General features: G+C 39.2%; 1 protein-coding gene across 4 annotated transcripts in view; it reads left to right on the plus strand.

Moving 5' to 3' along the window:
* The first annotated feature begins 1,841 nt into the window (after positions 1 to 1,841).
* Positions 1,842 to 18,266, plus strand: part of eya3 (EYA transcriptional coactivator and phosphatase 3) — a 29,449-nt gene continuing 13,024 nt past the window's right edge. For 2 of the 4 annotated variants that reach the window (XM_078175797.1, XM_078175799.1), the window contains exons 1-9: positions 1,842 to 1,956; positions 12,495 to 12,599; positions 13,609 to 13,658; positions 13,879 to 13,973; positions 14,046 to 14,126; positions 14,214 to 14,268; positions 15,326 to 15,435; positions 15,692 to 15,829; positions 16,024 to 16,112. In XM_078175797.1, coding sequence (XP_078031923.1) covers positions 12,543 to 12,599; positions 13,609 to 13,658; positions 13,879 to 13,973; positions 14,046 to 14,126; positions 14,214 to 14,268; positions 15,326 to 15,435; positions 15,692 to 15,829; positions 16,024 to 16,112 — 675 coding nt within the window. In that variant the 5' untranslated portion in view covers positions 1,842 to 1,956; positions 12,495 to 12,542. Of the gene's footprint in view, positions 1,957 to 12,491; positions 12,600 to 13,608; positions 13,659 to 13,878; positions 13,974 to 14,045; positions 14,127 to 14,213; positions 14,269 to 15,325; positions 15,436 to 15,691; positions 15,830 to 16,023; positions 16,113 to 18,266 lie in introns of all 4 variants that reach the window. The other 2 variants (XM_078175798.1, XM_078175800.1) reach the window with 2 other exon arrangements.

An 18,266-nucleotide genomic window follows, 5' to 3' on the forward strand; every position in this document is an offset into this window, starting at 1 on the left:
TGTGGTATAAATTGTGTATGTACAGTGAAAATTGTGGCCGTATGAGCGAGTTGAAGAGAAAATTTCTTAATTAATTTTCAGCTGCTCTTCACTCTAGTGATGACATCACTCACTCTAGCTCACGCAATACACACCCATTATAAAGTCTGAGAAGGGCTGAAAACTTCATGTATTTTAAACTGACTTTGTAGAAAAATTAAAAGAGATATTGAAAATATGAATTAGTTCCTGAAAGTCGACAACAGCGTCAACATTTGAGAGTTGGAATGGAGTTTCTACGTCAATGTATGAATTTGTGATGTGTGGGTGAAGATGAGTGAGTTTGAAGGATTTTCTCATTGACTTCCATTATAACAAAGTTTCAGAAAACGCTGAATATTTTTGAAAGTTTGAATGGGATTGAAAAGTTGAATCATATGTAAAATGTCAGCAAAATGATGAATATTTTCCATTTTGAATGGAGTTTCTAGCTGAAAGTATGAATCGGTAGTCACAGTTTGAAAAAAGGTGAAATTTTTAGATTTTTGAGGATTCCGTAATGCATTCCCAATGGGAAAAGGATTTGGGAAAAATCGGAAATATCTCGGAAAGTATGAATTTTAGGAAAAAAGTGAATACATCCGTGAATGTCCTAATTCAGCTGAACGTTTTCATGTTTGAACGGTTTTAATCGGTTGAAGTCTGTAGAACTAGTAGCGGTCCAACCGTTTTTGCTCCATCCGCTTTAATAGAAGTCGGAATTTTAACGTTGAATTCCCGGGAAAATATGAAGGTTATGGAAAAATTTGAAAGTTTCCGATAATGTCCTAATGAAGCTGAATCTGAAGAAGTTTGAATGGTTTGAATCGGTTGAAGTATGTTGAAGATAATTGATGTTGAAAAACGCGGCGGAAGAATAATAAGAAGAAGAAAAATAAAGAATTTTGGTAGTAGAAGAACATAGGTTGTGAATGCTTGCAGCATTCACACCCAATAATAATAAACGATCTCTTTTCCTCCGAAACGACAGACCAGATGATTTAATCGAGTCTAAACACTGAATAAAGCAGTTTTACGTTACAAATCAGCAATTCTCTAGCACTGTCTGGCTCATCGCAGACGAGCTGCCAGCCCAGCACGAGCTAATGTGTGTGCACCTTTTTTCTCTGATAACTGAAGATCCAGATGTTTGGGAGTTTTTTAAATGAAGCCTAATTATCCATAGTGGTCTCTTCCTCTCCAGAACAATTAGGACCAATGAATTACACCAGTAAAAACACCGAATAGAGCAGTTTCATGTTAAAAAAGTGTTTTTCCAATACTGCTCATCACTTAAACACTTAAATGCCAAAAGCAAATGGCCCTAGCTAGAGGTATTAGCATCAATGAATGGCAGAATGGCAAATTCTGTATTTAAAAAATACTACTACAAAATAGTAGTAATAATATGACATCATAATTTCATTGTTGTCAAAATAATGTAGTGCATTAAAAAGTACAACATTTGACCCTGAGTTGTTGTGGAGCAGAAGTAGGCTACAAACTGAAGTTCAAGTAAACATACAATTTGCACATAGATACACAACGTGAGTAAATGCACTTTCCACCATTAAAATTAGCCAAATTAACTATTTTGTGCAAATTCTCCAAGTTGTTTGACATGAACATGTCTTTATGAGAAGCACCGCCCCCTGTCAACATTTAACGAGACGGTTCATCTGTCCAAATAACACGTTTGCAGTCTGTCTCTCTCACCTGTGTTGACATACCGCCACATCTGTCGTCTCCCATCACTCACCATGGTGTCTCTCGCGCCAACTAAAGGACTCCTGTGAATCAACACTCTGCACATGCGCAGTAGGCCCAGCAACGAAAACTTCCTGCAAAATAGTGCTCCCTAACAACAGACAAAGCTTGACACTGTGGATTTAGTTGAAGACGCACAAATAAAAGCGTTTCTTGTTCACTCCTTCAATGGTAAGACATGGTTTAATCATTTTGGTGTGTCCGTAGTGTTTGTTTCGCGATTGGCTCCGCAGTTGGGTGCATTTGGGAGTGAGATGCTTTCACACGATGCCATTTCAATACCCGCTCCAATGGCTGCTGGTGCCGACTAATTTCTGGAGCGCAAAACTTCAGTGCCTGAGCCAAACTAAGCAATTCATAGCCAGATTTGTTATCTCACCAACATTACCCTAGGGCAAATTAGCTAGCATGCATGCAAAGTCGACGAAAGATGGCACCATTTTTTCTATAAGAATTCAAGGAAAACAGTGTAAATGCATTGACTCTGCTTGCTAACGTCGGGAAGCTAATGTTACTGCTGAAGAGCTTGCACGGTGCCGTCTAAAAGCTGGGGTGCTACGCTCAATTATACCCTGTTATAGTTTCAGTTAGCGTTAGATGTCTGAATCTAGCTTCACGTGTTGACTTAGCAGATTGTGATTGAACCTTTCTGAGTTTGAATTCAAGTTAAATAAGCTGATGTGTTACAGGAGGTAGGCTGATGTCAGACTTCACCTTCACAGCAAACCGTCCTCGGCTGGGTTATTTGCTGGATTCAGCTAATGGTTGTCGGCTAACAGATGACAGGGAGAGGAACTTTACCATGAGCTAATGCTGTGCTGTGTCTGGATTTCTGCCAAACTTAATGATAATTTGCAGTGTGCAGGATAAACGACACTAGAGACATGGGCATCAGATCAAAGTGTTTGTAACCTGCAAAAAATGAGTTTCAATTAAAACCAAATCAGCAAGCCTCAAGACTGACAAAAGCCATATGAAGATCTTCCAGTGATGCCTCATTTTATAGGTCCAATATATTCTTAGAAAGGAACAAATATGACTGTATTTTTATAGGGAAAAATCGATACCCACAGATTGATCTGTAGATTATATTCTCAATTAACATTACTCGTTTGGTCTACAAAACATTAGAAAACAGTGAGATCAGCCTTTTACTATATTCCCAGAGCCTAAAATGACTTAATCAGATGTCTTGTTTTATCCAACCACCATTCACAAACCCCACATATTGCATTTATTATAATGTAAGACCAAAGAAAGCTGCAAATCCTCACATTTGAGAATCTGGAAATATCACATTTTTGGGCATTTTTGTTTGAAAAATGACTTCAACGATTAAGTCATTTTGAAAATAGTTGCTGATTTAGTTTCTCTTGGTTAAATATTCAATTAATTTAATAACCATTAGTCACCATTGTCACGATTATCTCTATATTGACTTATGGAGGTTGTTTACGTGCATGTTTGTGTATACAAGAATGTCACCAAAAGTGTGGCCAGCATGATGACAGAATATACAGCCTTTTTTCACAGTGAATTAAAAGTTAATTGCTCTTTGAAAGGGGTGTACTTGCATTATTATGCTATTGTATTTTATTATATCAGTGACATGAAATGGTCTTAAAATGAGGATCTCATTTATCAGTTATTTCTGGGACAATAAATCGTCCAAGAAAAGTAGTTGTGACAGGCCTACTAATCGCAGCAGATCAGTTGGTACTCTAAACTAATTGCAAGCATAACTGAGTATTCAGTTCAGCTATAAATGCTGACATTTAAGATCATTTCTCTGCAGGCAAGCAAACAATTTACACACTTGAATAGTAAAGTTACAATTAATAGTCACAGTGGCTGAGATGGAGGGCGGTATTTGAAGTCATTTCCTTTTTAACAATTATGTAATACTTTTTTGATGACTTTTTAAGGAAACTATCAGGAAATTACACAACCTGCAAAATAACATGTTTCTGACGTTTGTTTGTCAAATAAATGTGAATCTATTCTAAGTCCAACACAACCTTTGATGTTTAGTTAAGCACCCAAAGCCACTACTTATCTGATTTTCCCTGGTCTGTGATGTCCCCTAGACTTTATACTAAACCCTTTAGGAAAAGGCAGCAGTCACTTGAGGCACAGACCTCTGAGGGATCCTGTGTCAGGATTATGTTGTACCTCATATAGCATATAGCACTATTCAACCACGGTGTTGTTGTGATGCTGGCAGAGGAGAGGAGACTGTGAGCGGCTGTTACCAGTGGCAACAGCCAGAAGGACGATCATTTCTTCTTCTTTTTTGTATACTTTATTATTTCATGCTGTACACCATGAGGTTTTTGTCACTTAAGTTTTATTGGGTTTTTAAGGTAACACAATTGCACATATTTTTTGCTCAGAGTACAAAATCACCTGAGTAGATACAATAATTGAACATAATAAAAGCAAAGTAAAGTGAAAAAAAGAAAGGGGAAAAAAAGGGAAAGAGAAAAGAAAAAATGTGCTTAAAGAACATAAAGCTTGTGGGAGAATACATTAATAAAGAAAGACATTTTTTCCCCTTCCAGTAATTGTCTTCCTCAAAAAGGTGCTTACATACAGTGTGGCAGTATCCTTATACTTTTTCTAAATAAACTGTACACTTCTGCCATCTTTTCGCTAACAAGCCTTCCCTCAAATGTAGTACATGAGTCAGTTTTTCCATTGTCCATATTTTCTTTATGATGTCCAGCCACTGGTTCCGGGTAGGAGATTCAAGTTTGTACCAGTTTCTAGTAATGGCTTTCCTAGAAGCTGTAAGAAGTACCTTAGCCAAACAGCGATCTTCCATCTGCACCACTGGTGCAATGTGTCTCAAGTACAAAGTAACACATGTCATTGGAATCTTATATCCAAGCACCTTGATCAAAACTGAGTGTACATCCTCCCAAAATGATTTCAGTTTTACACAACTACAAAAAATATGTGTATGATGTGCATTTAAGGAACCACATTGTCTCCAACAGGGCTGAGGTGTTGATAATCTTTTACTTTGGATCTTAGGCATAATAAAAAAACGAACCAAGTTTTTCCAATTAAACACCTTCCATTGTTGTGAGCCAGTGTGTTGGAGTTCACATATGTCATACCATTCATCTGATGTAATTTCCACTTCTAATTTGTCTTCCCATTTTGATTTCAGATATAATGTTGAATTGCCCCTACATTCCATAAGACTCTCATAAAACCTGGAGATTACTTTGGTACAATTACTATTAAATTTATATGCACTCAGCATGACATTTATCACTGAATTTATCATTTGTGTACTCTCCATTTTCACTTCCTTATTATAGTAATCCCTAAATTGTATATATCTGAATAGAACACTGTTTTGTAGGCCGAACTTATCTTTTAATGTTTGGAAACTCTGCAATTCTTTATTTTCTATTACCGTACCTATTGTCTTAATACCTTTTATTGTCCACTGTTTGAATGTGACATCACCTTCCCCTGGTTCGAACTGAGTGTCAAAGGCTATCCATCTGAGTACTTTCTGGTCTTTCCATAATTTGAATTGTTTGACAAATTTAAACCAGAATTCTAGCATGCCAGCAGTTATTGAATCTATTTTATCTTTAATAACAGAGGGAATTCCCTTTTCCCCTAATACCAATTGAACCTGAAAACCTTTAAAATATGTCTCAATTTCCTTCCATCTTGCTATATAATTGTCATTACACCAACAAAACAGATATCGGAACTGGGCTGCATAGAAATATTCTTTCAAACTTGGGAGAGCCATTCCTCCTTTATGTTTGGCTAACTGAAGTGTTGCAAATCTCACTCTAGGTCTCTTTCCATCCCAGACAAACCTAGATATAAGTTTGTCCCAGGCTGTAAACTGACTCTGTGGGACCTCTACTGGTAGAGCTTGGAATAGGTACAGCAGTCTGGGTAAAATGTTCATCTTGATGACATTAATCCTACTGCCAAAATCCAACGGGTATGTGGTCCATCGCTCAATATCTTGTCTGATGTTTTGGATTACCTGGTTATAGTTCACCTCATATAACTTACTTTGATTTCTTACAATATTCACCCCCAAATACCTTATCAATGTCATGTCCCATCTCAAGTCATATCTTTGTTTGATATCTTCTGAGGGAACATAATTAAATGTTAGTAATTGTGTCTTTGTAACATTTAGTTTGTAACCTGCTTGATAGTTAAAATCTTCCAAGACCTTCATCAATATGGGAAGGGAGGCCTCAGGTTCCGTTAAGTGAATCATAACGTCATCCGCAAATAAACTAATTAAGTGTTCACTATGTCCTTTTTTTGATGCCTTGTAAATTTTCATGTTGTCGAATTACATGGGCCAGTGGTTCAATATAGATGGCAAATAACGTCGGACTGAGGCAACAACCCTGCCTAGTCCCCCTTTCCAATGTGATTGCTGGTGATGGCGACCCATTCACTTTGATTCTGGCTGTTGATAGAGCATTTTAATACATTCAACTGATTGTTTGTTAAAGCCAAATCTTTCTAAAGTTTGGTAAAGGAATGTCCAATTGACCCTATCAAACGCTTTTTCTGCGTCAAGGCTTAGCAATACTGTAGCTTTATTTTCCTGTTGTATTTTCTCTATCAAATCTAAGGTCCTTCCAATATTGTCATGCATTTGACGACTTTTAATAAATCCTGTCTGGTCTTCGTCAATTAAATCTGGGAGAAGTTGCTGAGATCTTTTTGCAATTATCGATGTATACAATTTGTAATCAGTGTTAAGAATTGAAATAGGTCTATAATTACTACTATTTTCCCTATCTTTCCCTTCTTTTGGGATTACTGTTATGATTGCCTCTTTCTAGGGATGCACCGAAATGAAAATTTGTGGCCAAAGCCGAAGCCGAATATTATTAAACGCTTGGCCGAATACTGAGTACCGAATACCATTGTTTAGTTTTTCATTAGTTTTTGCAGATGAACCCCCTCCAGATTAGTGTTGTCACGGTACCAAAATTGGGACCCACTGTGCGATACCAATGAAAATATCATGGTTCTGAGTAGTATCACGATACCACAGCGAAAATGAGGCAGATGTGCCTTTTGTCATTTATAAAAAGATAAATTACTTGTCTATAATACATCAATGATATTTCAATGGAATAAATTACTTATTGACTTATTCATACTTCAAAAACAGCATGAATAAGTGATTAACATAGGGGGGATCAAAATAAAATAAATAAATAAAATAAAAATCAACCAGCCACCCTCCTCCCCTGACAGTTCCTTCATAAGTAATGAACAGTCCCTAAAGTGCGGTGAGGTTTGTGGGCCGTGAACGGCTCGTTTCTCCTCTGACACGTCACATACCTGTGTTCGGCTGGCTCGGTTGTTCCGGTACTTCTGGGCAGTCATGACGCCAAGAAGAGGATATTATTGGAGCCGACTTCTCCGTCGCCGGTAACGTTAAGCCGATGGCCACCGTATTTGACAGGAATACATACTGTCTGTGTCTGTGACCCCCGTTCAACCCACAACCGATGGGATTCGCCTTTCGTTTCTGCTGGTGGTTGAAATCTCAAAACTATTTTTAGTCGCGAGTGCGGTGAGGGACGGATCGCCATACTACCGACATTTTATTCCGCCCTACACTGCACGCCGTTTGATTGCGTTATCAAAACGCCGCTATTATTCGGCCTTGCTTTTAACTTATTCCACCGAATACCGAATGTGTGTTTTTTTGCAATATTCGGCCGAATATATTCGGTTACCGAATATTCGGTGCATCCCTACCTCTTTCCATGATGGGGGAAGTTTACCTACGTATTTAATCCAGTTGAATGTTCTCAGCAGGAGGGGGAATAGCTCTTCTTTAAATATTTTTGTACCAGTCTGATGGAAAACCGTCACTGCCTGGAGTCTTATTTGATTTGGAGTTGCCAATTGCATTCTTAATAACTGTAATAACTTAATTGTAATAACTTTGGTCTGTAATTCGCCAATGCTAGGTAAATCTAGTTCACTTAGAAAGTTTTTCATTTCTTCCACTGTAGTTACAGAGGATTCTGTATATAGTTGTTTGTAATAGTTTAAGAAAATGGTTTCTATTTCTTCTGGATGCTGTTTCAATTGATTTGTTTCTGGGTCCCGTATTTTACAGATGGTACTGTCTACTTGTTGTTTTCTCAGACGTCAGCCAAGTAGTTTGGCTGCTTTAGGTCCCAATTCGTAATATGCCTGCTTCATAAATCGTGACTTTTTCTCAATCTCTTGTTCTAGTGTATCACTAATCTGAGCCCTTAGTTGACGGATTTTGGCTAGTAATTTTGGGTCACTATTTTTCTTATGTTGTTGTTCTACATGTGACAGATCCAATAAAAGTTTATTATATTCAGCAGTCCTTGCTTTTTTGCTTGATGTTGCTAGAGCTATCATTTTACCTCGAATCACCGCCTTCAATGAGTCCCTTAGTATAGACGGATCTACTTCCCCATTATCATTTAAGTCTAAATACTCTTTTATTTCAAGTTTGATTTGTTCTACAATTGCCTTGTTATTTAACATACCCACATTCATCCTCCACACTGTATTCCTCCTCCTTCCATCCAGTTGAATTGTCAAATACACTACGCTATGGTCGGATACATCAGTTACTCCTATTCTACATTCCTTCATCCTAAAACAGTCTCCTTTTTGCATGAAGAAATAATCTATCCTGGAGTATGTTAAGTGTGGTGCTGAGTAATGAGTATAATTCCTCTTAAGCGGATGAGCATACCTCCAGGCATAAAAAAAACCCCATATCCTCCCAAGCTGTATTGATTAATTTTGTTAGCTTGTTTTTATTATTCTTTAAACTAGTTGTGTCCATATCTTGATTTAGTATTACGTTGAAATCTCCACCACATATGCAAACACCCTCAGTCTCCAATGCTATCACATCAAACAATGATTTGAAAAAATGTTTGTCACTGTCTGGAGGTGCATATACATTTATCAGGGTCACCATATTTTCTTTGATTCTCCCCTTGACAATTACATATCTGCCCTCTTTATCTTTTATATCTTTACAAAATTCAAATTTAATCTTATTAGATATAAGAGTAGCAACCCCCCTTCTATGAGTTTGTGAATATGAAGTATAGTAAGTATTTTTGTATCCAAATCGTTTTAATTTCTCATGTTCTTGTCGTGAAAGATGGGTTTCCTGTAGATAAATTACATGCACCTCCTCCCTCTTTAATTTGGCCATCACCTTTGCCCTTTTAATTGGATTTCCCAGTCTGTTAACATTCTAGGATACTAGTTTTAAATCAAGTTGCACCATATCTTAACAGAAAATATCTTACATCTTTATATTCCCACAAGCTAACCTTAAACAGTGTAATAAACAATAAGAGCGAGATAACAACAAACTTGGAACCGTTTGTTTGGAACAATAAAACTAAAAAGTAAGATGACCTCCAAGGTCTGAAGAACATTCTCCAGTAAATTGAGGGGGGAAAGCCTCTCCTAATGAAAGGGCCCCCTCTTAGTTGGCAGCTACAGACTGTTCCTCACTAAAATTACTAGTGAAAATATGAGCTCGCTGGCAGTGATGTTCTCCCAGTCTCCTCGTCAGTCGGCGCACAAGCACTTATAAGAGACAGGATATATCTTATCTGTTCTTGTATAGTCTCCACTTGCTTATTCCAGTTTCTGCCGTTGGAATTGCCACAGGCGTTCTTTGGCCCGTACAGCCATATCCGATCCAGTGGATGATCCCGCTCGTTTTCACGGTGCACTCAGTTGGAGCTGCGGCATCTGGTCTCTTCTGTCGGGCGGTCTCTCTGGCACCTCTACATTGATCCTCTGCCGCTGGAGCTCCTGTGCTGCTGCCCATGCACTGTCATACATCTGCACCCCGCTGTCCCAGTGGATTTGCATCTTATTGAAAGGCGTCTGGAATCGGATGCCTTTCTGTTTAAGAGCTTTTTTAATGTTGATGTACGCTTTACGCTGTTGCAAAACCGTGGCCGTATAATCATGGTCAAAGTACAGCGGTTTACCTCTAATTGTGATCTTCTGTCGCCATGCTTTTTGGATAACCATCTCCTTGATGCTGTATTGTTGAAAATTGACCACAATAGACCTCGGAGGCGAGTTGGGATTTGGTTTCTGTGCCAAGGCTCTGTGTGCGCATTGGATCTGGAGGTCGGTGTCCTCCGAAAGTTTCAGTTCAGTACGGAACAGCTTCTCCACAAACTCCACCACTGAGCTGCCCTCTGTGCCCTCTGGTACACAGTGAATACGCAGGTTATTTCGCCTGGCCCTTGATTCCAAGTCGTTCAGCTTGTCTTCTAGTTTCTGCAGATCCTGTACCGTTTGATGAATGACGATATCGGCCTCTGCACTTCATGTTTCTGCGTCGTCAATTCTCGTCGCCATCTCATCTATTTTTGCATTTTGTTCCTGTATGATTTGCATATTGGCTGTAAGTTGCTGATTAACATCTTGCTTAAACTCAACCAACTCTTGTCTCACATCTCGTTTGATTTCTTCTTTGGGCGTTCTGAGGTCGTCTTTTAGTTCCGACTTGAGTTCACTAATCTGCTTGCTTACAGCTTCAAGTCCCGTACGAACCGCCGTTGTTTCATCTTCGCCATGTTGGGCTCCTGCCCCCTGCATTTCTTCGAGTTGAGCGGCTCAATTTGGGTCTTCCTCCGATTTATCCTGAGTCCCTTTTGTCTTTTGCTTTATTCCCCCTGGTCATAGTCACAATAAAATCTCCTGTAATATCTCTGAATTAAGTTCCTGAGGGTTTTATAAACGCCAACTCACGGGAGCCAAAAGCTCAGCCCGCCATCACGCTCTGCAGCCAACTGGAAGTCCTGTACACCATGAGGTTTTACCTATAATCTTTCACCAACAAAACTAATAATACATCTAAACACATAATATGTATTCCATAGCATGTCTTATTCTAGAATTAAATAAAATTGTCAAGCAACATAAAATATCATGCCATCCATACATTTATATACACAAGACATAAAATACAAGACACAAGACATTCATTTGTACATCCTAAACGCTATTCACATACTTCTCATTCCAATTCACCACTGCCCCACAACTTTCAAACACACACACACCTCACAATAGTTCTATGCCCTTGATCAGATAAGATCAGAGGAGTTTGGATAAAACTTGTGAATTTTATCTCTCGTGTAATATATTCTTGTCATTAATTTATCTTGTATTAATCATAGATTTTCATTTGTGGTGATACTGTTAGTGAGGTATAAACATTCCTTGCGTCTAATTATTCCATCCATGATATATATTCTTTGTACTGAATAATGTTAAGATAGTTCTGTCAGTAGCATATTAAATACTTTTAAAAGTATATTTTCCTCTTTTTTTTCCAGTTTTTTAGCTGTAAATATCTAAAACATTCTTGGTTTGTCAATGTTAATTTATTTTGAAGCTCAGTCAATGATTGTACCTTGTTATTCATGATTATATCATAATAGATAAATATTTGATTCCCTCGCTAAAAATATTATTCAAGTCTCCACCTAACATAATTATTCTCGCTGGTGTTCTATCAAGTATTTTCTGGATTTTATTAAGAATACCACATCAGATGAAGGAGGGATATATATATTGATATTTCCATAAAGATCACATTTTATAATCAAGAATCTACCTTCTGGATCAACATGCTGTGAATGTGAAATTAGGTTAAAAGAAATGTTCTTACTGATAAGTACTCCAACTCCTCTGCTGCTGGATGTGAAGGTAGACTCAAATGTCTCCGCCACCCACTGTGTCTTAAGATATTGCATTTCACCAGACCTTTTTTGATAACTTCTTTTAGCCCATTGATTTTCCAGGTACAAATGGTAAATGTATTTGAAAAATTTTACCTGACTACTACTTTGATACCATTACTCCGTATGGTATTAAGTGTTATAGGACACATGGTTGCTTTAAAGTCGGAGCAAACCCCAGTAGAGATCCATGACACAGAACATAACCCAATATACGGACAAACAGACAGACTGTAAAACACACATAAACAGCAAAGACTTACATGTACCCCTGACATATTTCCCTTCTTCGAAAAACTTGCATATATATCTTGCATAAGCTGACATATGCTTTAACGGTGGGGCCAATTCAGGCAGTGCGGTTTTGATTCAGAAAGTGCACCATTAACAACAGCCTGACACATTCATGCGTTTTTTGAATTTGCCGTCTGACCTATTTTCTCTTTCTTCTCTTTCTCTTTCTATGTCAGTTTGATAAATGAAAGGCCAGTTGGGCAAGCAGTGGATAAAACAAGGTTAGATCTTATCCCCTCCGTTTATCTACCGTTAAACCCGCCTGCACCTGAGCAACTAATGCTTCAGGACAATATGTTTTCGTTGAATGGAGGTTAGTGCACATGTAAAGTGGTACCCTCCGTAATCCCACAGTGAACACAAGCGCGCTGGGGACCCTGGGCAATTTTGGTGCCACATGTGCCTCACCTGCGGGTCTCAGGTGGGAGATAAGACCAGGGTGCTCCAATTCCCCCATGCTGCCATCTCCCTGCTGATCACCCCCGCGATAGTGGCGGGGGAGGGATGCATTGGGACAAGGGGAGGGGAGAGTCACACAGCAGGAAACTACATAAGGCATAACCTCAATTTATTCCGTGCCTATCTGTTTTTTGCTCCTGTGGTTGTGTAAAGCAGGGTCCGGACAGGCTTTCCAGGTGCAGAGAGTAGGCTGTGCGTGCAGACATGTCGGGTCACCCTGCTGCAGAGATGGATGACTCGCAGGAGCTGCCTGAGCTGCCAGTGAGTCTTGCACACCATGACGCCAACACAGAGCAGGAGGGGGAAATGCTTGTATTAATAACTGTGTTCACAAATTGGGCTTAAGCTTAAACTATACATAGTTTAAGAAAAGAGAAACGTTCATTTATGTCAAGTGATAAATTTCAGATAAATTAAACATGGGTCCTTTTTATTTTGTCATCAGTTCCCTGCAAATATTTGACCCACATTTAATCTTTCAGAGCTCATATTCAGGTTGTTTCTGCAGGTTTTGATTGTAGTAAATGTTCTTTTTTAGCCAACCAAAGTTTTTCAGAAAACATGAGCATAGATGATGGCGTGAGGTTCACTGTAATGCTGAAATTAGTTGCTCTTTCATTATTAATTCTTTAACAGAAACCTAGTCAGTGACTGTTTTGATTTAACAAGTGAGAATCTCAAATAGTTGCAAATTACTACTTCTCAAAATGTTGTTTTTTGACTGTTGGTCACCTTAAATAAGCACTTCTGAGACATTCTTATTGGTTTTCATAATTTCTGAAAGGCACTCATCACATTTTATAGACTGAGCAAGTTGTAATGAAACAATATATTACAGATTAAAAAGCTTTAAATTAGTATTATCCTGTAAGTTGAACAATAAAGCAGTTCAAGCTGCAAATATCAACAGTATTTGTGCAAACCTTTATGTACATCCCTTTAACAGCATAGTATATTGTATTGTGATATTGTGTGTAATACTTTATTGATGTAATAATGTCAAATATGATTTTTTAATGCTATAGAAAAATAAGCTCTATGTGTCTTCTAATACTCCATGAAAGAATACTTACAATTCTAAAGGACAACTGTTGCTGAGGAGGCATATTTTAGTATATTTTTTTATGATACTGGCTTGATTTCATTTTCATCTGACTTTATTGGCCACAATATTTAGGAAACAGAGATGCACATCACAGTCCTGACACAGCAGATAAAATAGAATTATTGTGAAATCCTTTTCCATAAACTTCTGTGTGTGTGTGTGCAGACAAAGAAGGCCAAACTTGAGATAGACGGTGGACTGGAGAAAGAGCCGAGGTCAGTGAGTTTCATTCTTTTTCTGATCCTTAAAACTGCTGCTTACATACTTTGATGGAAAACCACCACAAACAAATATTACATTTTAAAATACTTTTCCACCTTATCTTGTTTTTGTGATTATCTTAATGTTTTTTACCAGATTTGTTTTTTTATATATATAGATGGCAACTGGCAGCAGGCATTCTGTAATTATAATGGATTCTTTATGCTCCTTTAGTAATTTAGGTGATGATGGGAGTCCAGTTGCTGTGTTGGTTTCATCAGAGCAGGAAGGCTCTTACTCTGCTCTGTCCTCAGCCCAGCTCGATCCAGGTACGTAGAAAATGTGACATCACTCACAGTTATGTTCCTGGATGATACTAATGATAGTTTGTTTGATCGCAGGTGATCATGAGCGGTCAGACGCAGATGGAGGAGCAGCACCTCAAGCATGCGGCGGCACCATGAACTCGTATGCACATTCTGGTATGAACAGACACCCTGTCTCAGTTCTAAACAATGCACGGTAAACGTGTGGTATGTCAGACTGAAGCTGTTTTATCTTTTTGACAGCCACAGACTCAACAGCCACATCTGAATACACCCAACAGGTTTATCAAGGAAGCAAGTGAGTACACTGCAGGGAACATCTGGTTCATTATCATGTTCTAATGTTATACAGGTTTAGGAACGTGAAAGGTGACATGTGGCGCAGCCGCGCAGGGCTCCAGTGTGCAATCATTTGACTCTAGAGCTCTGATAGGACCCCACCAAAAAAACAGGCCTGACCCCGCATGAACCTGCATGGTTTCTGTCCAAGCCCAACCCAAGTCCTATATTACAAACCCAGATTTCTTGTGTGAAAATAAACACCTATATTTAAGATATTATAATGTATATATATTTAAATATTAGAACATTTATTACAAGATAAGGGCTGATGTATTTCTTTGCACCACTTCCCCTCCTCCACCTCCTCATTTCAATCATCTGTTGTCTTATGCAGGACAGGTTCGGCAGACTGGACTGCGCCCCTCGGTGCATTTAGTGGGCACAGGGTCCATGTTGACGCAGCATGCAGATGATGATCTCTGCTCTTTGCTGCATGTTATGCACATCTCTCCCAGTGCTGGGGAGGCAGAAACAAACACTGCTCCGCAAGTCACCTTGCTCTCCCCGAACTCTTTCTCTCGTTTTTCGTCCCTCTCACACGTGCACCCTATCTCTCACCCACATTTTCTCACTAAATTTTGACTTTGGTGTCACAAAATATTCCTTGAATGGAACTTTGCAGAGGGTTTTAGGCAGGCTATGGTCCCAGTGTGTTTCAGTTACGTCAAACATGTGCTATTGCCTCACCCCAAGCTGCTGCTTTAGTTTGGAACAACCCTGAATATTAATTGCTACATAGACTGCATTTAATTTTTTTCAACTTATTCCTACTTTAGCATGTATAAATGTTTGTCTAAATAGCAAATGTTCTGGTGAAGAAAACTGGGTTTAAACATGACTTCAGTTCAGTATTGAGACAGAGCACTGCAGACAGCAGAGACAGGCTGCAGTGTAGCTATTTGGGGCAAGTATGCAAGATCAATTTATGTCCACCAAAAGTGCTTGTTTCTGCCACTGACCCGCCTGCAGACATGCCCTCATTTGATGCAAATACTGATTCTCTTTTCTTTCAGCCCAGCAGTGACGTCATACACCAGTCAGGTGGCCTTTCCTCCTCTGGCTCAGTCCACGGTGTACTCAGCCTTCCCCCAGACAGGCCAGACCTACGGCCTCCCCCCCTTTGGTTAGTCGCTGCTCCTTCTCTAACAGCCTATTTTAACTGTCTGCTCACTAAACACCTAGCATCACACCTTTTGTTAGTCTGCTTTAGAGGCCTTACTGTGCTTTGGCGCTGTGGAATCAATTCGCTTTTGATCTCTGCTTAAACATCTACATCTTGACTGAAGGACCTGGTTTCTTATCTTTGCCCCGTCTTCAGTTATCTGCTCCTCTCGCTGCCTCTTTCATTTTCTGCATCTATTGCTCTCTCTGATCTTCAGGTGCTATGTGGCCAGGCATTAAAACAGAGGCAGGGCTGCCTGAGGCACCCTCTGGTGGCCAGCCTGGGTTTCTCAGCTTCAACGCCGCATATACCTCAACCCAGCCAGGCCAGCTGCACTACTCATACCCCAGCCAAGGCAAGCTGCAACCTCACTCTGTCTCACAAGATAACGCCGTCACCATCTCTTCTCGCAAAAATGAGAAGCACTGAAAAATAAAGGAGATCTTGCAGTGGCACAGCTCTGTTTCCTTCTCTTGTCCTCAAATACTGTGTAGAAATTCTTCTATTTTCCTCCGCTGCTGTTTTCAGTTGAAGTCTTTCTGTGTCCAGGCTCCAGCTTCACAACATCCAGTGTCTACTCTAGCATCCCTTCAGCTACGGCGGCTGCCACCACAACCTCCACCACAGCGGCCCACCAGGTACGTGAGTGGAGAACAGAACTCTGTCTTTGTGTCTTAACTGTCAGAAAATACATTGAGTTCAAAAAAGTGCTAAGAGAGTGTATTTAGTGTATATTCAAATAATCAAAATACCAGAAGAAAATCAACACTCTGAATTCAGGTTTTGAATTTCAAACATGCAGACAGTTTGCCACATGCATTGGATAGTAATATACCTAATAAAGTAAACAATCCAAGTAAGCCCTCCAAGCTAAAGCATGCTAACTACGCCAACAAAGGATTGGAAATGTGCATAACACGTTGCGCCGACTCAAGATGTCAAACAAAAGCTAGGGACTGATTATATTAAGTTCCTGTGAGCTGTAAATTCACCACTTTTAAGCAGAAGATAATGTTATGTCAGAGCTGGACTGGGCAAAGCCTCTCCTCCTCTGAGTAACTGCCTCCTTCACACTCAAGCCCTTTATCCACAGAGATTGCACTGTAGAGCTAATACGAGATCCCTTTTTTATGTTGCCTTTGCATTTTGCAAAGCACCAAACGACTGTGGCATCATTAAAGAAATCAATTAAAGAAATCGTCCCAAAAGTTATAGATGCGCTGACTCTGTTAATAAGTTCCGTAGTGATGGTGGCTGTAAATGAATCTACTAAACTCTTGCTCCAAGAGTGGGGAAAACACATGGACATGATCAGAAGAGGACAAGAGTCAGCTGTGAAAGCAGCGACCAAAGCTGCGATGGAGATAAGTAAATTGAAGTTTGAGTGTGACAAAGTTGAGCAAACTACTCGCAAGACAAACATTATCATTAGAGGAATCCCGTTAACAAACGGTGAGAACACAAAGAAAGTAGTAGTTGATCTGGCAGCCGAGATGGGAGTGGAAATGAAAGAGCAGGACATCGGCGTAAGCTACCGTCTGCCAGGGAAACGTGGAAGAGTGCACAAGGCTGAAGATCAACACTGCAGCAGAAACATTTTTGTCAAGTTTGTCAGGTATGAAACCAAACTTCAAATTATGAGAAACAAAAAACGTCTAAGGAGTATTGATGGGAAAAACAGAGTCTTTATTGAGGAAGACCTTACGCCTTTGAGAGGAAAGATCCTGAGACAAGTGAGGATGGATCCAGAGATTAAAAGAGCCTGGACAATGGACGGTAACATCTGTTGCATCATTAAGGACAACAATCAAGAGGTGAAGAAAACCATCTACTCCGGTGATGAGCTAATGTCCAAACTGGGATGGTCTGCAAAAAAAAGCCCAAAGTGTCGGGATTTATGTAGACTTCCCCTAGGCTAGCGCTGACCCCTCACTACATGCAACTTGTATCAAGGATGTAACTTGTAAAAATTCTTCCGGTCGATTTAAGACTAAACAGGAGACAGATATCAAATTCCTTGGACTAAATGTGTGTGGATTACGTGCTAAATTTCAACTTGGGATTCTTACAGAATACATTAAAGACTATGACTTTATTTGTTTAACAGAAACCAAAACAGATAATATCTGTAAATCAGACTGTGATGGATTTACTCCTTTCGTGCTAGAAAAGAAGAAATCAAGTTATAAACATGGTGGTATACATGGGGTATGTTTATTAGTTAAAAATGAGTTTGCAAATTATGTTCAGGAGATAAAAGACACTACTTCTGACGCCATCCTGTGGACTAAAGTGGCCAAAGCAGCTTTTGGGTTTGAATTCATCTTGGGAACAGTTTATGTGCCACATGAAGGATCTATTTTTTTCAACAAGGACTATTTTGGAAATGTTTCCCAACATATTTCATTTATAAACAGTAAATACAGTTTACCAATTTTGATGTTGGGTGATTTCAATTCAAGAACTGGTACTCTGAGTGACTCTTTAAATGTAGGTGACGTAGGAACGAATATTAGAAATGGGCTGTCTTTTGATGGTGAAATGCTTTTGCTTTTTTTTCTTTGATGGATCTACAGAGGGTCAGTGAAGATTTAATGACTAATAATAACAGTCACAACCTAATTGACTTATGTCAAAGTTCAGAGTTGAAGATTGTAAATGGAAGATTTGGGTCTGATAAAGGCATTGGGCGTTACACCTGTTTTAACTATAGTGGTAACAGCGTTATTGACTATGCCATAGTGTCAGCTTGTTTGTTAGCACAGATTATCTATTTTTGTGTTGATCCCTTG

Source organism: Epinephelus lanceolatus, chromosome 16 (assembly GCF_041903045.1).
Source record: "Epinephelus lanceolatus isolate andai-2023 chromosome 16, ASM4190304v1, whole genome shotgun sequence".
Classification (NCBI taxonomy): domain Eukaryota; kingdom Metazoa; phylum Chordata; class Actinopteri; order Perciformes; family Serranidae; genus Epinephelus; species Epinephelus lanceolatus.